The sequence below is a fragment of the Neophocaena asiaeorientalis genome, unplaced genomic scaffold (assembly GCF_003031525.2).
Source record: "Neophocaena asiaeorientalis asiaeorientalis breed wild unplaced genomic scaffold, Neophocaena_asiaeorientalis_V1.1 scaffold59, whole genome shotgun sequence".
Classification (NCBI taxonomy): domain Eukaryota; kingdom Metazoa; phylum Chordata; class Mammalia; order Artiodactyla; family Phocoenidae; genus Neophocaena; species Neophocaena asiaeorientalis.
In genome coordinates, this window is record NW_020174268.1 from 6,255,880 (window position 1) to 6,270,878 (window position 14,999).

At 37.6% G+C, this 14,999-nt stretch overlaps 2 protein-coding genes across 5 annotated transcripts in view; one reads left to right on the forward strand and one right to left on the reverse strand.

The window, feature by feature from the left end:
• The window catches only part of CAB39L (calcium binding protein 39 like), a 96,480-nt gene extending 90,744 nt beyond the window's left edge, over positions 1-5,736 (reverse strand). For 2 of the 3 annotated variants that reach the window (XM_024755600.1, XM_024755595.1), the window contains exon 1: positions 5,686-5,736. The gene's annotated coding sequence lies outside the window, so the exon portion shown is untranslated. The remainder of the gene's footprint in view (positions 1-5,685) is intronic. The other variant, XM_024755599.1, reaches the window with a different exon arrangement.
• Positions 5,737-5,958: 222 nt separating this feature from the next.
• The window catches only part of SETDB2 (SET domain bifurcated histone lysine methyltransferase 2), an 82,664-nt gene continuing 73,623 nt past the window's right edge, over positions 5,959-14,999 (forward strand). For both annotated transcript variants that reach the window (XM_024755322.1, XM_024755320.1), the window contains exons 1-2: positions 5,959-6,495; positions 12,260-12,607. In XM_024755322.1, the coding sequence (XP_024611090.1) occupies positions 12,592-12,607 (16 nt within the window). In that variant the 5' untranslated portion in view covers positions 5,959-6,495; positions 12,260-12,591. The remainder of the gene's footprint in view (positions 6,496-12,259; positions 12,608-14,999) is intronic.

The window sequence follows — 14,999 nt, forward strand, 5'->3', positions numbered from 1 at the left end:
ATATTGATTTAGACCACAATTATTTTTCAGTTTCTCCATCACAGAAGCCACACCTGTATCTTAACTAATACAAATTTCAAGTTAAGGAGTATGGGCTTTGTCAATCATACAATGGCATATAAAATGTTGTTAAGAAAAAGAAAAGGAAGGCCTAAATTAGGGCAGTGGCAGTGAGAGCAGAAAATGAAGAAAGCCATTTTGGAGGCTAAAGCTACAGATTATACAATTGGGCAAAAGGAGAGGTAAGAATTTGAAGTTTTACATCTGAGCCACTCAGAAGATGCTTATCCCATTAATCAAGATAGGAAACATGAAAGAGGAAGAGTAGTATATAAATTGAGTAGATCTAATTGTCCAAAAGGCTGTGAGAAATGTGTGTTAAGTGCTTAAGAAAGCAGAACTTGACTTTAGAATTAGGGCTCATTTGCACAAAAATGATGGTTTAAACAGCAGGAACAAATGAGATTTCAAAGGGAGAAGTCACAGTAAAGGCAAAACTTTAGTGTTTCAGTTCCCCTATCCTTTAAAAAAAACAAAATAGGGCTTCCCTGGTGGTGCAGTGGTTGAGAGTCTGCCTGCCGATGCAGGGGACACATGTTAGAATGTCCTATGTGTCTACCTCACAATCATTTTCAGTAGTTAATGGACATTCTCATGATTCAGGCATTCAATCAATTTCATTGATTAGCTGAACACCACAAACTCAGTAGTCATTTTGATCTTTATATAGGTTTTTTTTGTTTTTCTTTTTTTTTTTAAATTGAAGTATAGGGACTTCCCTGGTGGTCCAGTGGTAAAGAATCCGTCTTACAATGCAGGGGATGCAGGTTCAATCACTGGTCAGGGAACTAAGATCGCACAGGCTGTGGGGCAACTAAGCCCACGTGCCGCAAACTACAGAGCCCACATGCCCTGGAGCCTGCGTGGTACTGAAGGGCTATGTTCTACTTTGGTAGAAATAGGACTGAATTGATGCCCTGCCGTTAGGCCGTAGCGCTGCTAGGATTGCATCGATCTTCCTGTTTGTACTGTTTGTAACTATGGCCCCATCTTAAGTATTTCTAATTGAGAAACAAAACCTCAGGAAACCGAAACTTAACCAGCCGCTCTCGCTTCTGTAACTATGCTTGCTGAACCCCCTTTTGCAACCATCCAACCAATCAGACGGTGACTAGTGTCTTTGTTTAAAAGTTAGCCAATCAGTACTCCCCACCCCTGGAAAGCCCCGCAGAAGGTCCCGAGCTTGTTTGTACCTGTCTATAAAAGAGCTGTACTAAACTCCATCGGGACCTCTTAGCGTCACCGGCAACGAGTGCGCGGAGGTCCAGGTTCGAACCTGCAATAAATGACCCTTGCCGTTTGGCTTTGACTCTCGTCTCTGATGGTCTTGTGGAGGGGTCTCGCGACCGTGGGCATTTCAGTACAACTAGAAAGAAGCCTGCACACTGCAAGGAAAGATCCCGCATACCTCAAAGAAGATTCCGTGTGCCGCAGCTAAGACCCAATGCAGCCAAAAATAAATTAAATAAATAAATAATAAATCTTCTTAAAAAATAAATATGAAGTATAGTTGATTTACAATGTTGGGTTAATTTCTACAGTACCACAAAGTGATTCAGTTATACATATATACATTTATTATATTCTTTTCCATTACGGTTTATCTCAGGATATTGACTATAGTTCCCTGTGCTATGCAGTAGGATGATCTTTATATAGTTTTAAGTCATTTTTTATTTTTAGTCACATCATTTAATTTGTTCCCATAATGGACCTTATTGGTTAAATACCAGAAAAATAATGGTGAAACACACCAAATTAAGGAGGAATATAGAAATATTTCTGAAAATCTCAAAATGTTTCCCCAAAGTGACATTTGTATGGTCAAAATTATTTACGAAGCCCAGCAAGGTATTTCTGGTACTTCAAAAATAAATTTAAAAAGAGGAATGATTATTATATGCAATTTAGTACGAGGGGAAAACCTATCACATTTTAATTTTTTTTTAAATAAAGAGGTGCTTGTATTGTTACTTATATGTGGAATCTAAAAAAATAAAACAAATGAACAAATATAACAAAGCAGAAACAGACTCAAAGATACAAAGAACAAACTAGTGGCTACCAAAGGGGAGGGGCGTAGGGGAAGGGGCAAAGTAGGTGAAGGGGATTAAGAGGTACAAGCTGCTAGGTATAAAATTAAAAAGTTATAAGAATGTAATATATAGCACAGGGAATATGCAACTGAGTCCCCCTAAAACTGAGTTCCCCTGCTGAGTTTATTATTAACCTCTCTATCCAAAACTTTATTCCATTTCTTGTCCCACACCTTTTCCTCTCAAGATAGAAGAATATCAAACTAAAGGGGGTACTGAAATCAAACAGGTCCTGGGTGGGGGTCCTCCTGTGTACAAAAGCCCCTCCATTTCCCCCATTTTTTGTTTGTAAAAAATGTCTCTAGTCTTCCAGGCTTTCCCTGAGTTCCAAACAGCAGGCACAGGCAGTTACTAATTAGGGAAATGAGAGAATGCAGAAACAAAGGAAAAGCGTTAAACAAGAAAAATAATGGCAGTAATTCAGCAATAAAGCAGAATCCTAGTTCCTCCTCAAGGGATATACATAACAATCTGACAGACATCTTTGTCAGGAACTAAGGCCCCCCACTCACCCAGGTGAAGGACAGTGACTACATTCTCAAGCACTAGACCCCAGACTGGTTGGAACCAGAAGACTGATGATTGAGATTCCTGAAATGTCATCCTGCTACCTCACCACCAAGCAATCAGAAGAAAGTCATGAATCTTGCAGCCCTCACCCCCAAATCTTGCTTTTAAAACTGATCCCCTGAAAACCATCCAGGAGTTTGGGTCTTTTGAGCATGAGCTGCCCATACTCCTTCCTGGGCCCTACAATAAATGGTGTACTTTCCTTCACCATACCCAGTGTCAATAAATAGGCTTTGCTGCATGGCAGGTGACCAGACTCAAGTTTGGTTCAATAACAAATATAGTCAATATTTTATAATAACTTTGTATGATGTGTAATCTATAAAAATATTGAATTACTGTGGTTTACACCTGAAAATAATATAATAAGTCAACTATAATAATAATAAAAAAGAAGTGCTTATAATCACTCTAAAACCTTCACTCATAAAATCATTTGGATTTTTTAAGTACCAAACACAACAATTCCAAACAGGTTCTGAGAGCAGTTTTTATTGACTTTTTTATGCTCTATTAGATAAAGAGATTCTAATATACATTCTGTCACAAAACATATTCATTTAAAAGGTATCATCAAATTTTTTCTTTTATAATTAAACGGTGCATCACTTGATAATGGGGAAAAAATCTAAATTTGTATATATGAGACTGCAATAAAAAATAATCTCTAAAAAAAAAAATAATCTCTAACATATCAATCCAAGTTAAATAACTTTTACTTAAAGTTACTTAACATTGTTCATGCAAAAGTGATATTTTTAAAAATTTCTACAGATCTTCAGATTATATATTATGAAATCTAGAGAACTGTATTCTTCAAAGAAAAATCTGAAGACAGTTAACCTAATTTGTTATTTTAAAATTACATACAGAACATATTTACACAATATAGTAAATGTAAATGTAGTATTTTGACTTTAAGTTGTGTTAAAAAGAAAATAGATTGGGATTGATATATATACACTAAATGTATAAAATGGATAACTAATAAGAACCTGCTGTATAAAAAAATAAAACTCAAAAAAAAAAAAGAAAATAGAAAAGCAATAAATTTTCTTCAGCAGAAGAGATCGAAGGCACTAATAAGTTTGGTATCATTTACTGAGATTGTATGCTTTCAAGAAAAAATGCAACTAACTACAGCATTATTACTTGAGGGTTCATTTTCATTATCTAAATTTCCTTATAGTAGGATCTCATAAACAGACCTCACAAAAGATTTATGAACCTGTCCTCATTATTACTCACATGTATAAAGTGGAAGCAACAAATAAATTTAGTTCAAACAAATTGAAGGTCAAGTTTTCCAGAAAGCAGGTTAAAAAATTATGTTTCAGTTAGGCTAAAAAAATGTATATATCCATACCTCCCAATTACTGTATGTTTTAAATGTATTCAATCAACAATTACACTTTTGAATATATGCCAGTAACTATGATATGTGAACGCTATCCAAAAGTTTTTGCAAACATTTACTGAGCAGCTACTTTGTGTTATCGGACCAATCGCTTACTAGTTTTTTTTTGGCTGCACTGCACAGCTTGTGGGATCTTAGTTCCCCAAACAGGGACTGAACCTGTGCCCCCTGCAGTGGAAGCACAGAGTCCTAACCACTGGACCGCCAGGGAATTCCCACCAACTTTACTTTGATAGCCTATACAGTCCTCCCTGGAAATCCGCCCAGGATTGGTTCCAAAACTCTCCACAGACACCAACATTCCTTATGTACGTAGTACCTTAGCCATCAACTCACCACTAAATTACTGATACTGAACTCTCGCAACTTAAGTTTTTAAGACTCATGAATAAAAAGTAAAATTGTAAAAGAAAATTAATTTTCAATTATTATTTTACTGCTGTTCTCTTTGGTATTCCTGCCATGGTACTTTTGGGTAACCAGTTAACCTTGGATAAATGAAAACTAAACTCAAGGCAATAAGTGTCTTTGCTTTCTTCTCATGATTGTCAAAACTGCTGAAGTTAATCACAAAATATTAACCTTTTAGCTAGGTTTTCAGATCCGATAAAATTTCCCCTCAAATGAATGACCATGCGTGCTTTCTACTTCGATTTTTTTTAATAATAAGGAGGAAAAGGAGGTAATTCCTGTCTCCCTCCTCCCATCCCCAAAGAGCTGAGAAGTTAAGATGCTGTTTCTTACAAAAACCTCTCCCTACCCATGACGAAGCAACCAAGGATGCCAAGGCAAACCCGGAGATTCCTAAATCTTCAGCAGATTGTAACAAAGAAAACCAAAATTTGACAAAATTCTTCCTTCATTTCCACTGTTTCTGCAAAGATCAACTACTTTCTTGCTTTTAAAAAAAGACCACTGCAGGAATGCTGGCTGTACACTTAATGAATAAAACTGCCCTAACGCAGAACCTGACGCTCACTACTACCAAAGGAGGGCCTTAGTCAGAGGTTAACTACCGAGTACGGCAAACACTTTAGCAGTCACTCCCTCGCAAACGACAGAAAATGAAGACGTCTCTTTCGAATCTGAGGACAGTCGTGAGGTATCTCCCCCGTCCTCTTCCATTACCAGCCTTGTTCCTTTCTGAATCAGGCAGTCCATCAGCCAACCTCCTTTGTCAGTAAAGAGGGTTGATGGTCAGAATCTTTTCGAGACAAAGATTATTGCAATAGTTCCCTGGAACCCAAGGGATCACTGTTAAGGCATCAGAGTCCTCGCCAAGCCCCGACAATAACAAACCAACCAAAGCCTGCGTTCCCCATCACCGCCACCATTTACAGCTCTTCCTAGCCAGGGCTGAGACTCAGACCAGGAAAACCTTTCCCTTTCAGGGAAGTAAGAAGGCGCCAGGTCTGTTTCCTCAGGCCCTTCCTCTCCTCCACTGCTCCCTCAGAACACCTCTATATCTTGAGCTGCTAAGCACGCTTTCAACCGCCAAGCAGCCCCGTCCCAGACACACCCAAGATGGCTCCAACCACCTACCAGAGGAAACAGCTGAGCCACCACTCCAGCGATGCCGTCCTCTCGACTGCGGATATCCCCATTGGTCCAGCCAGAGAGCGCGAGACAACCCGAGAGTTCTGACAGCCAATCGGGAGACGGCGCGCTCCGGCGCTCCCGCGTTGCCAACGGTACGCGCGCGGAAGTTCTGAGGCGTGGACCCAGTGGGTGTGCAGCCAATGGGCTCCGGGCCAGGTGGTGGGAACCTTCAGTGTCCGACTCCTCCCATTTCGGGTTCGTGTTAGGCCTGGCCGTTACGCCTTGGGCGGTCCTCCGTCCCTGCTGAAGCGAGGCGGGACTGTTTTTGCTGAGGTGAGGTCTAGTAAATGGTGAAGTACTTCCCGGCCAGAGGGCACCTGGGGCCGTGGGGTCTCGGTGGCGTGCAGTGGGAGAGGAGTCCGACCCGCGGGGGAACCCAGCCTCGCCAACGGAGCGGGAGGCGTGGAAACCGCAGTCGAGCCGGTGTAACCGAGGCACGGTCGTGGTTGGCCCTCCCGACGGCTCTTTCGGCCCAGCACCCGGGAACGCGGCGGAGCTCTCGGCCGCGTGGATCCCAGCCCTTGTCACCTCCCTTCTTTCACCCACGTGCAGTCCCGGGCTGGAGAAGGGACTGCGGGCGCTCTGAGTTCTCAGCCCGCATTCCAGTCTCTTGTCACCCGGTGCACATCTTCATGTGAGGTGATTCCTAAGCAGCTGGGGAACCTGAGGCTGTAAAAGGGGCTGCGGGGAGTGGACTGCAGTCCAAAATCCAGAAGCAGAATTTGATGGTTTAACCACTGACCCATTTCACAGGTAAGACCACACAAACCCTAAATAAGTAAAATCATTTACCCGAGATCACGGAGTTGAGGTCAGATCCTAAGAGCTCCTGACCCTCGTTAACCACAATCCAATAAGAAATTATCCCCAACAGGTAGTTAAATAAGGAACAGTATGTAATTTTGCTCTTTGGCAGGTGGAAACCTGCAGTGAGCTCTGCATGTATTAATGAGGCGGTGGATTGGAATAATCAAAAAACGGGCTCAAAAACCAGGCTGCTTGGTTCCTTAGTTGTTCTCTGCCACTTACAGTGTGGCGGCTTTAGCTTCCTTGTGAGAAAAACGGGCATGCTAATTTATCCCACATGATTGTTAGGTACATTAATACGAGCACGTGAAGTATTTAGAAGCCTGCCTGTCACATGGTTTATACGCAATAAATGTTCATTACTGTCGTCACAATTAAAACATAACAGGAAATGGTCACAGTTTCCTAAGAGCCTATTTGTAAAAACGAAAAGTAACCATAAAATGAAGCGAAACAGACTATTTTTCTGCCAAAATGAAAAAGAAGGGGAAAAAATATGAGCAAATTTTAAAATCCTGTTACACTCTCAAATAACACTGGTTGTCTCTGGATGATGAGATTATGAGTGATTTAAATGTTCTTCTCTATGCTTTACTATATTTTGCAAATTTTCTTCACTAAACATGTTTTAATTTTGTAAGTTCAGTTCTAAATTTTCAGAAGGTATAAACAACACTGGTGAGAGCTTTCTTTAAAACGAAGCTATTACTGAGTGTGCTTATATGCTACAGGTGGAAGTATAAATTGGTAGAACATTTCTGGAAGGCAGTTTGGCAATATGCTCCAGAAGGCTTTAAAATGGACAGTCCCTTTTTGAAAGTTATATACTTAATTTTTAAATTAGTGCATTTTTGCATTCTCCTTTTGTGAAATTAGAACCTTACAGATACAGAGCACAATCCACAATCCATTACCTACCCCCTTCTCCTCCCATTCCACACTCAAGACTTTGATGCAGAGCCTTCAAGTCCTTTTTTACACTTACATATTCTCTGTAGGTGCATATATGCATTTGTAATTCTTAAAAATCGAAGTGGTATCATACCATATAATTTTGTAATTTTATTCACTTGACAGTGTTTTTGCAGTGTAAACGTGTTATTTTATAGCTTATGTTATTTACAGCTCGTTTCTTTCACCTGCTCGATAGCGTTCCAATGTATGACTGAATTGTTCTGTTAATGTAAAATATTTATCTTTGTCTCATTTATTGATTTTCATGTTAAATTATATTTTGCTTGATATGTACTATGTAGAGCATTTTATTTACCATTCTCCTCTTGATGGACATTAGGTTGTTCAGTTTTTCACCTTTCAAACAGTGCTGCAGGGATATCCTTGTATTTGTTTTGCTGTGCACATGTGCTGTTTCTCAAGAATATATACCTAAAAGTGGAATTGCTTGGTTTTAAGTTATGAACATTTTTAATTTTAATAGGTATTGCCAAATTTGCCTCCAAAATACTTCTACTAATTTACACATCCTACAAAGTAGTCTATGACAGTTCAATTTCCCTACAATCTAGATCAACATGAGATACTATCTTTGTACTTTTTGTCCATCTAATGGATGAAAATTATACTCATTTAAAAATTTTTTTCATTCTCTGATTACCAGTAAAACTGCAGTATCTATTCATATGTTTATTGACCTATAATATATATGTTTCTATAATTTCTTTTTTTAAATTGCCCATTTTTCTATTGAATTATCTTTTTCTTAATGATTTGAGGAGTTCTTTTTGCATCCTGGTTACTGTGTATCCTGTATAGTTTTTAAAAATTTCTTTAGAGTCTGTGGCTATGTCCACTTTTTGTTACCATTGTTAAAAAATGTTACAAGCATTTTCTCCCAACTCTTTGGTTGGCTTTTAACTTTAAGTTAAAATTTTAAGTTTGTTAGTTTTCAATTATTTATTCTACAGTTAGATTTTTCTCTTCTTTACAATCTTTAGGTCTCTTTTTATTTTACTGTATTTCTCTAAGACTTCCAGTACCAAACTTACATTGGTGGCAAGTGTCCCCATCTGGTGCCTGACTGTAACGAAAATGCTTCTGATGTTTCCTCATTGAATATGATATTTACTTCTTTGTTTTGGTAGGTAGTCTTTATCGGGTTAAAGAAAAAAATATTTGTTGACTTTTATTGAAATTCATTTGTGTGTCTTTCTGTATTTAAGATGATAGTTTTCCTCTATTTATCTGTTAATGTAGAAATTTACATTGAGTAGCTTTACAATGCTAAACTTTTTGGGTATTCCTGGTATAAACCATACTTTGGTAACATACTTTTACTCTACTGCTGCATGTTTTTACTTACTATATTTGCTTCTATACCAAGAAGTGCGTTTGGCCTTGAGTTTCTTTTCTTATGCGTCAAGGTTACAGTAACCTCAAAAAAATGTTGAGTAGCCTCCCATATTTTTTCTGCTCTTGAACAGTTTGTATACTATGGAAATTATCCATTCCTTGAAAGTTTTGTAGAATTCTTCTATAAAACTTTTTGGACCTGGTATACTGGGAGTGAGAGATGGGGATGTGTGGCGTGCAGCTCTGGTAAGATCTTTAATTGTTTTAATTTCCTTTTTGTACTTATCCCTCTAATTGTTTTTTTTTTTTCTTTTTTTCTTGAGCCTAGTTGGTATTTAGTCAAGAAGTTCAATTAGATATTCATGGTGAATTGTTCTGTCAGTGTAAAATATTTCTCTTTTATTGGTTTTCATATTAACTTCTATTTTGTTTGATATGAATGTTTCTTGTATTTGCTGGTATGTCTTTTTTTCACATCCCTTCATTTCAACCTTTTGATGACATTTTGTGAGATTTAAGTAGGTCTCTTATTTTAAAATATAGCTAGGTTTTGCTTGCAATTTAATCTGAGAGTCTGTCCTTTAATAAGTAAGACTGAACACATTCACCTTTTTTGTGATTATTAACATAATTGGCCTTTTTCTTGTCCTCTTATTTACCTTGCTTCCCATTGTATCCTTTATATCTTATATTTTGACATTTCTCATTTTAATTGAGGTTTGCCCCAAGGTTTTAATTGAGGTTTTCTTTGTTCTGTTTTCTTTTTCATAGATTACTTTTACATTTTTTTCTAAAGATTTATTTATTATTTTTAAATTTTATTTATTTTTGGCTGCGTCGGTCTTAATTGCGGCGCGCGGGCCCTTCGTTGTCCTGCGCGGGCTTTAGCTGTGGCTTGCACGCTCGAGGGTGCGCGGGCTCTAGTTGAGCTGAGTAGCTGCGGGGAGAGGGCTTAGTTGCCCTGCGGCATGTGGGATCTTAGTTTTATGACCAGGGATCGAACCCACGTCCCCTGTATTGTAAGGCGGATTCTTTACCACTGGACCACCAGGGAAGTCCCTACTTTTACATTTTTAATACAATTATTAAATTTATATTTTCCTAACAAAGTCTACATTTCGTTTGTATTGATATCCTCCCTACGAAGAACTTAGTATGCTTCTACTTTATTTTCTCAGATCTTGCAAGAATCCTCTTCCATCCCTCCTTCAAAAAGGAATGTAAATTTCCTATGGTTATATCTTCTAGCAATTTGGTTTCGTCATTAAAACCCATTTTTAATCTGTATTTATCTAGCATTAATGTGTTTTACTCATTTATTTGCTCACTTTTGCTTCTTTTACCTCAGTACTTCCTTCTACATTAGTTTTTATTCATGAAGTACTTCTTTATTTCTTTCAGAGTCTTTGAGTGTCTGTAAAAGCCTTCCCCCCAACCCCCGTTGAAAGATACCTTGGCTGAAATAGTATTCTGGATTCAGACTTACTTTCCCTTAACACTTTGCATCTGGCATTTCTGATGAGAAGTCTGAGTACCAGTCTAATAAACATTCCTTTTAGATAATCTAGATTTTCTGAAAGTTTCTGAGACTTCGTCTTTTTTCTGAAGTTTATCCATGGTTTGTCTAGTGGTATTAAAAAGTTTATCTTGCTTGATACTCAATGGACCCTTACCCACACTAGCCACATTAGTAGGCTAATGTGTTTTCCAGTTCTGAGAAATTTTTGGTCATTATTGCCTCTTCATTCTAGTTATCCCTCCTTTTTTTTCTTTGCTCTGTGTTCTGAGTGAATTACTCAACTCAGTCTCTCAGTTTATTAACTGGCTCTTCATCTGAGTCTATGCTATTATATCTATCTATTGAGTTTATTCAATAACTGTTTTTATATCCAAGATAGCCAATTGGTTATTTTTAAAAATTGTATGTTTTTTTCATAGATGAGGTTTCCTTCTTTAGCTCTTTGATATTAAATACAGTATTTGCTTTAAAATTATTTTCAGGATGCTCTGTTAATTCTCCTCCTTAATATAAGTTCATCAGTTTGGTAGGCTTGTTAAGTCTCTTTCATGGTGTAGCTTTCTTCATATGTTTGATGGTTCTTGGTTGTGTATTCATCTCCTCTGAGAGGATTTACTCTTCCTTTTGCCGTGGTGATGTGTTTGTGGTTGGGATTATCTCTGCAACTTCCCATCTGTTTCCTTTCCCCAGAGAGGTCACACAGACTCAATCTATAGAGAATTCCCTTTTTGTTTTCAACATGACTTTATATTTTTAATTACAAAAAAAAATTACCATTTCTGCAGATTTGGTGTGGCAGTGGGAGAAGAATGTATATGTTGACTAACATCTTGAGACTAAAATTGCTGATCTCTTTGACCTTTTAGTTCTACCTCTAGGTGTATATCTTCAGGAAATAATCAGATATGCATAAGATATATTCCAGCCTTATTTATTATACTGGAAAAATAGAAATAATCTAAATGTACACTATACAGGTTTATTTATAGTACTAATTATTAACTTATTAAATTTTAATAATTGCATAATTATTGTTTATAATTGTTGTTCATATTACACTAAAGAACATAATAATTGTTCTTTAGTGTAATTTAATATATGGATTATTGACCAAAGTACATTATACAGCCACTTAAAACTCATATTACAGGAAAACATTAATGACGAAAGTACAGGATATATTATCAATGAAAGATTATAAAAAATTATACATACTAAAATTCAAATTTTGTTTTAAAAGTATATATACTGAAAGAATAATAATAATTGCTAGCATTTATTGAGTCCTTTGTAATGTGCCAGGTATTCTAGGTGATTAAGTCTTAATCTCACAACAATCTTTTGAGGTAGTTAGCATTATTATCCCCATTTAAAAAGTTTTTTAAAGTTTTATAAAATGGAGTTAATTTATATTAATTAACATATGTTAAGTAGATAGTTCTTAATTTTTCTGTTTTTTTTTTTTTGCGGTACGCGGGCCTCTCACTGTTGTGGCCTCTCCCGTTGCGGAGCACAGGCTCCAGACACACAGGCTCAGTGGCCATGGCTCACGGGCCCAGCCGCTCCGCGGCATGTGGGATCTTCCCGGACCAGGGCACGAACCCGTGTCCCCTGCATCAGCAGGCGGACTCTCAACCACTGCGCCACCAGGGAAGCCCAATTTTTCTGTTATATTAATTAACATATTAAGTAGATGATTCTTAATTTTTCCGTAATTTTCCTAATATTGATATTTTACATGTTTTTTCAGTTAATATGTATTCTTTTTTCATAATAGTTAATGCTGTTTTAAAAGATAGCACTATTGTTATAACAATCTCTTTTTTCTTATATATTTTATTATTTACCAATATGCACCATTCCTTATTGTTTTCCTTACAGAATGTTTCATGCATTCATGGACCGAAAGATGGAGTTGGTTTTTATTTTTAAAATAATATTGTCAATGATCTGATACGACTATATGTATTCACTTGATGAAGATGCATGGACTTGTCATTAAGTTGGACTACTCTTCAACCACAATTTCTACTTGAAAATTCAAGTATCAAAGAATATTTGGTTTAGAGTGGTATAATGATGTATTTTCTCTGACTACTGCAAATTTCATAGAGACCACAGTTGGATTCCAGTTATATTCTACAATCAAAGTGATTCAGTTCTTTGATAAAGTTAATTTTGAAGAATTTTTTGTTTGTAAACAACGCCAAAAGATGGGAGAAAAAAATGGTAGGTTGAAAAACCATTGTTAAACTTTATGTTTAAAAGTATATAGACTACTTAATGAAGCTGAATTGTGGAATTTTCAAGGTTTTTCTGTGCAAGTAACTTTTCTGAATTAGAAAGAATTAATAGGATTTATAGGATTTACTCTCATGTAGCAACAATTTTGATTGTCTTTATAATTAGTTGTGTATCTGTAATACTAAGTCAGTACCTTAATGTACTTTTTAAAAATACACTTTGGGCTTCCCTGGTGGTGCAGTGGTTGAGAGTCCGCCTGCCGATGCAGGGGACACGGGTTAATGCCCCAGTCCGGAAGGATCCCACATGCCACGGAGCGGCTGGGCCCATGAGCCATGGCCGCTGAGCCTGTGCATCCGGAGCCTGTGCTCCGCAACGGGAGAGGCCACAACAGTGAGAGGCCCGTGTACCGAAAAAAGAAAAAATACACTTTCTTTTCTTTAGAAAACTTACAGATTTACAGAAAAATTGATAGTACAGAGAGTTCTCATATTCTCTGCACCCAGTTCTGCCTATGATTAAAATCTTACATTTGGCTGGTACATTTGTTACAGTTAATGAACCATTATAATTAACTGAAGTCCATAGTTTATTCTTATTTCCTTACTTTATGTCTTTTTCTATTCCAGGATCCCATCCAGGATACATTACATTTACTTATGTCTCCTTAGGGTCCTTTTGCATATGACAGTTTCTCAGACTTCCCTTGTTTTTGTAAGATTTTGTATCCGAGTGTTTTGTAAGATGCCCCTTCATTGGACTTTTTTGACTGATTTTTGTTTTTCTCGCGATTAGACTGGGGTAGTGGATTTTGGGGAGGAAGACCATAGAGGTAAAGTGTCAGTTTTATGAAATGATATCAAGGGTGCATTTTACCAACATGATTTCTCACCTGCTGTTGTTGAGCTAGATCACCTGGCTGACATAGTATTAAGTGGCTTCTCCACTGTAAATTACTACTCTCTTTTTTTCTCCCTTTCTCTACTATACTCTTTGACAGGAATTCGCTGTGTGTAGCCCATACTTAAGGAACATGAATTTATGCTCCTCCTCTTTGAGAACAGAATATTTACATTAATTTTTCAGAATTCTTCTGCAAGGGAGATTTGTTTCCTTTCCCCAGTATATGTTTTATTCAATCATTTATTTACATCAGTATGGATTCATGGATACCTACTGTATACTTTGGGTTATAATCCAGTACTGTTTCATTTTGTTCTTCAAATTGTCCCAGGATTAGGCATTTGGAGCTCTTTCGGTCAGCTTCCTGTCTCTTTGACATAGCCTCATCAATGTAGGTGGGTTTTGTTTTGTTCTTTGTTTTTGGTTTTTAGCACTTCCTTATTTTCTGGTACTATATGATGCTCCAGGCTCATCTTGTATATTGCCATAGTCCTAGAATGAGCCATTTCTTGAATGAGCCCTCCTGGTTCCTTTTATTGGAAAATGGTATTACAAACTAAGATCTGGGCAGTAGGTGTATTCATTTGTTATTGGGGTGTCTTGCTTCTGGCCCTCTCAGCTGACAAAGCAAAGTATATATAAATATAATTGTATATACACATATCTATAAATATTTTTATATGTAACCATCTGTATTGAGCTAAACATGAGTTTATACTGATGTTTCTGGCTCTAATCCAGTACCACATGGATTATTCTAGCTTACTCTCCTTGCTTATCTATAAATTCCCATTGTCTGTTATCCACTTATTTAATTGCTCGATTCTAGTATATATGTATAGCAGTATCAGAAGTACTGTAAACTTATTCCCAGGTGTGACACCTCAGTGCTTGTGCAACTTCCTTTTGCCTATAGTTTTACAGAGTCCATTTATTTCCCAAGTTATTTAGGTCAGCACCTTTTCCACTCAGCCCTTCAGAGAGGTTGTGTATACATTCCTTCCTGGGATCCCTGATCTCTTAAATGGTATTTTAAAATTTGCATACCTTAAGCTTCACTCTTTGTGCTTTCAAGTTCTGTAGGTTTTGACGAATGCATAATGTCATGTATACACCACTACAGTATCATACAGAATAGTTTCACCACCCTTTAACATACTTGTAATATGCAGATTGTTTACAGATTGTAGTACTAATTTCACTGGACAGTTATCTAGGCCAGCCGTTTCAAACTTCCTTTTGGTCTCAGGACTACTTTATACTCTTTTTTTTTTTTTTTTTTGCGGTACTCGGGCCTCTCACTGTTGTGGCCTCTCCCGTTGCGGAGCACAGGCTCTGGACGCGCAAACTCAGCGGCCATGGCTCACGGGCCCAGCCGCTCCACGGCATGTGGGATCTTCCCAGACCAGGGCACGAACTCGTGTCCCCTGCATCGGCAGGCGGACTCTCAACCACTGCGCCACCAGGGAAGCCC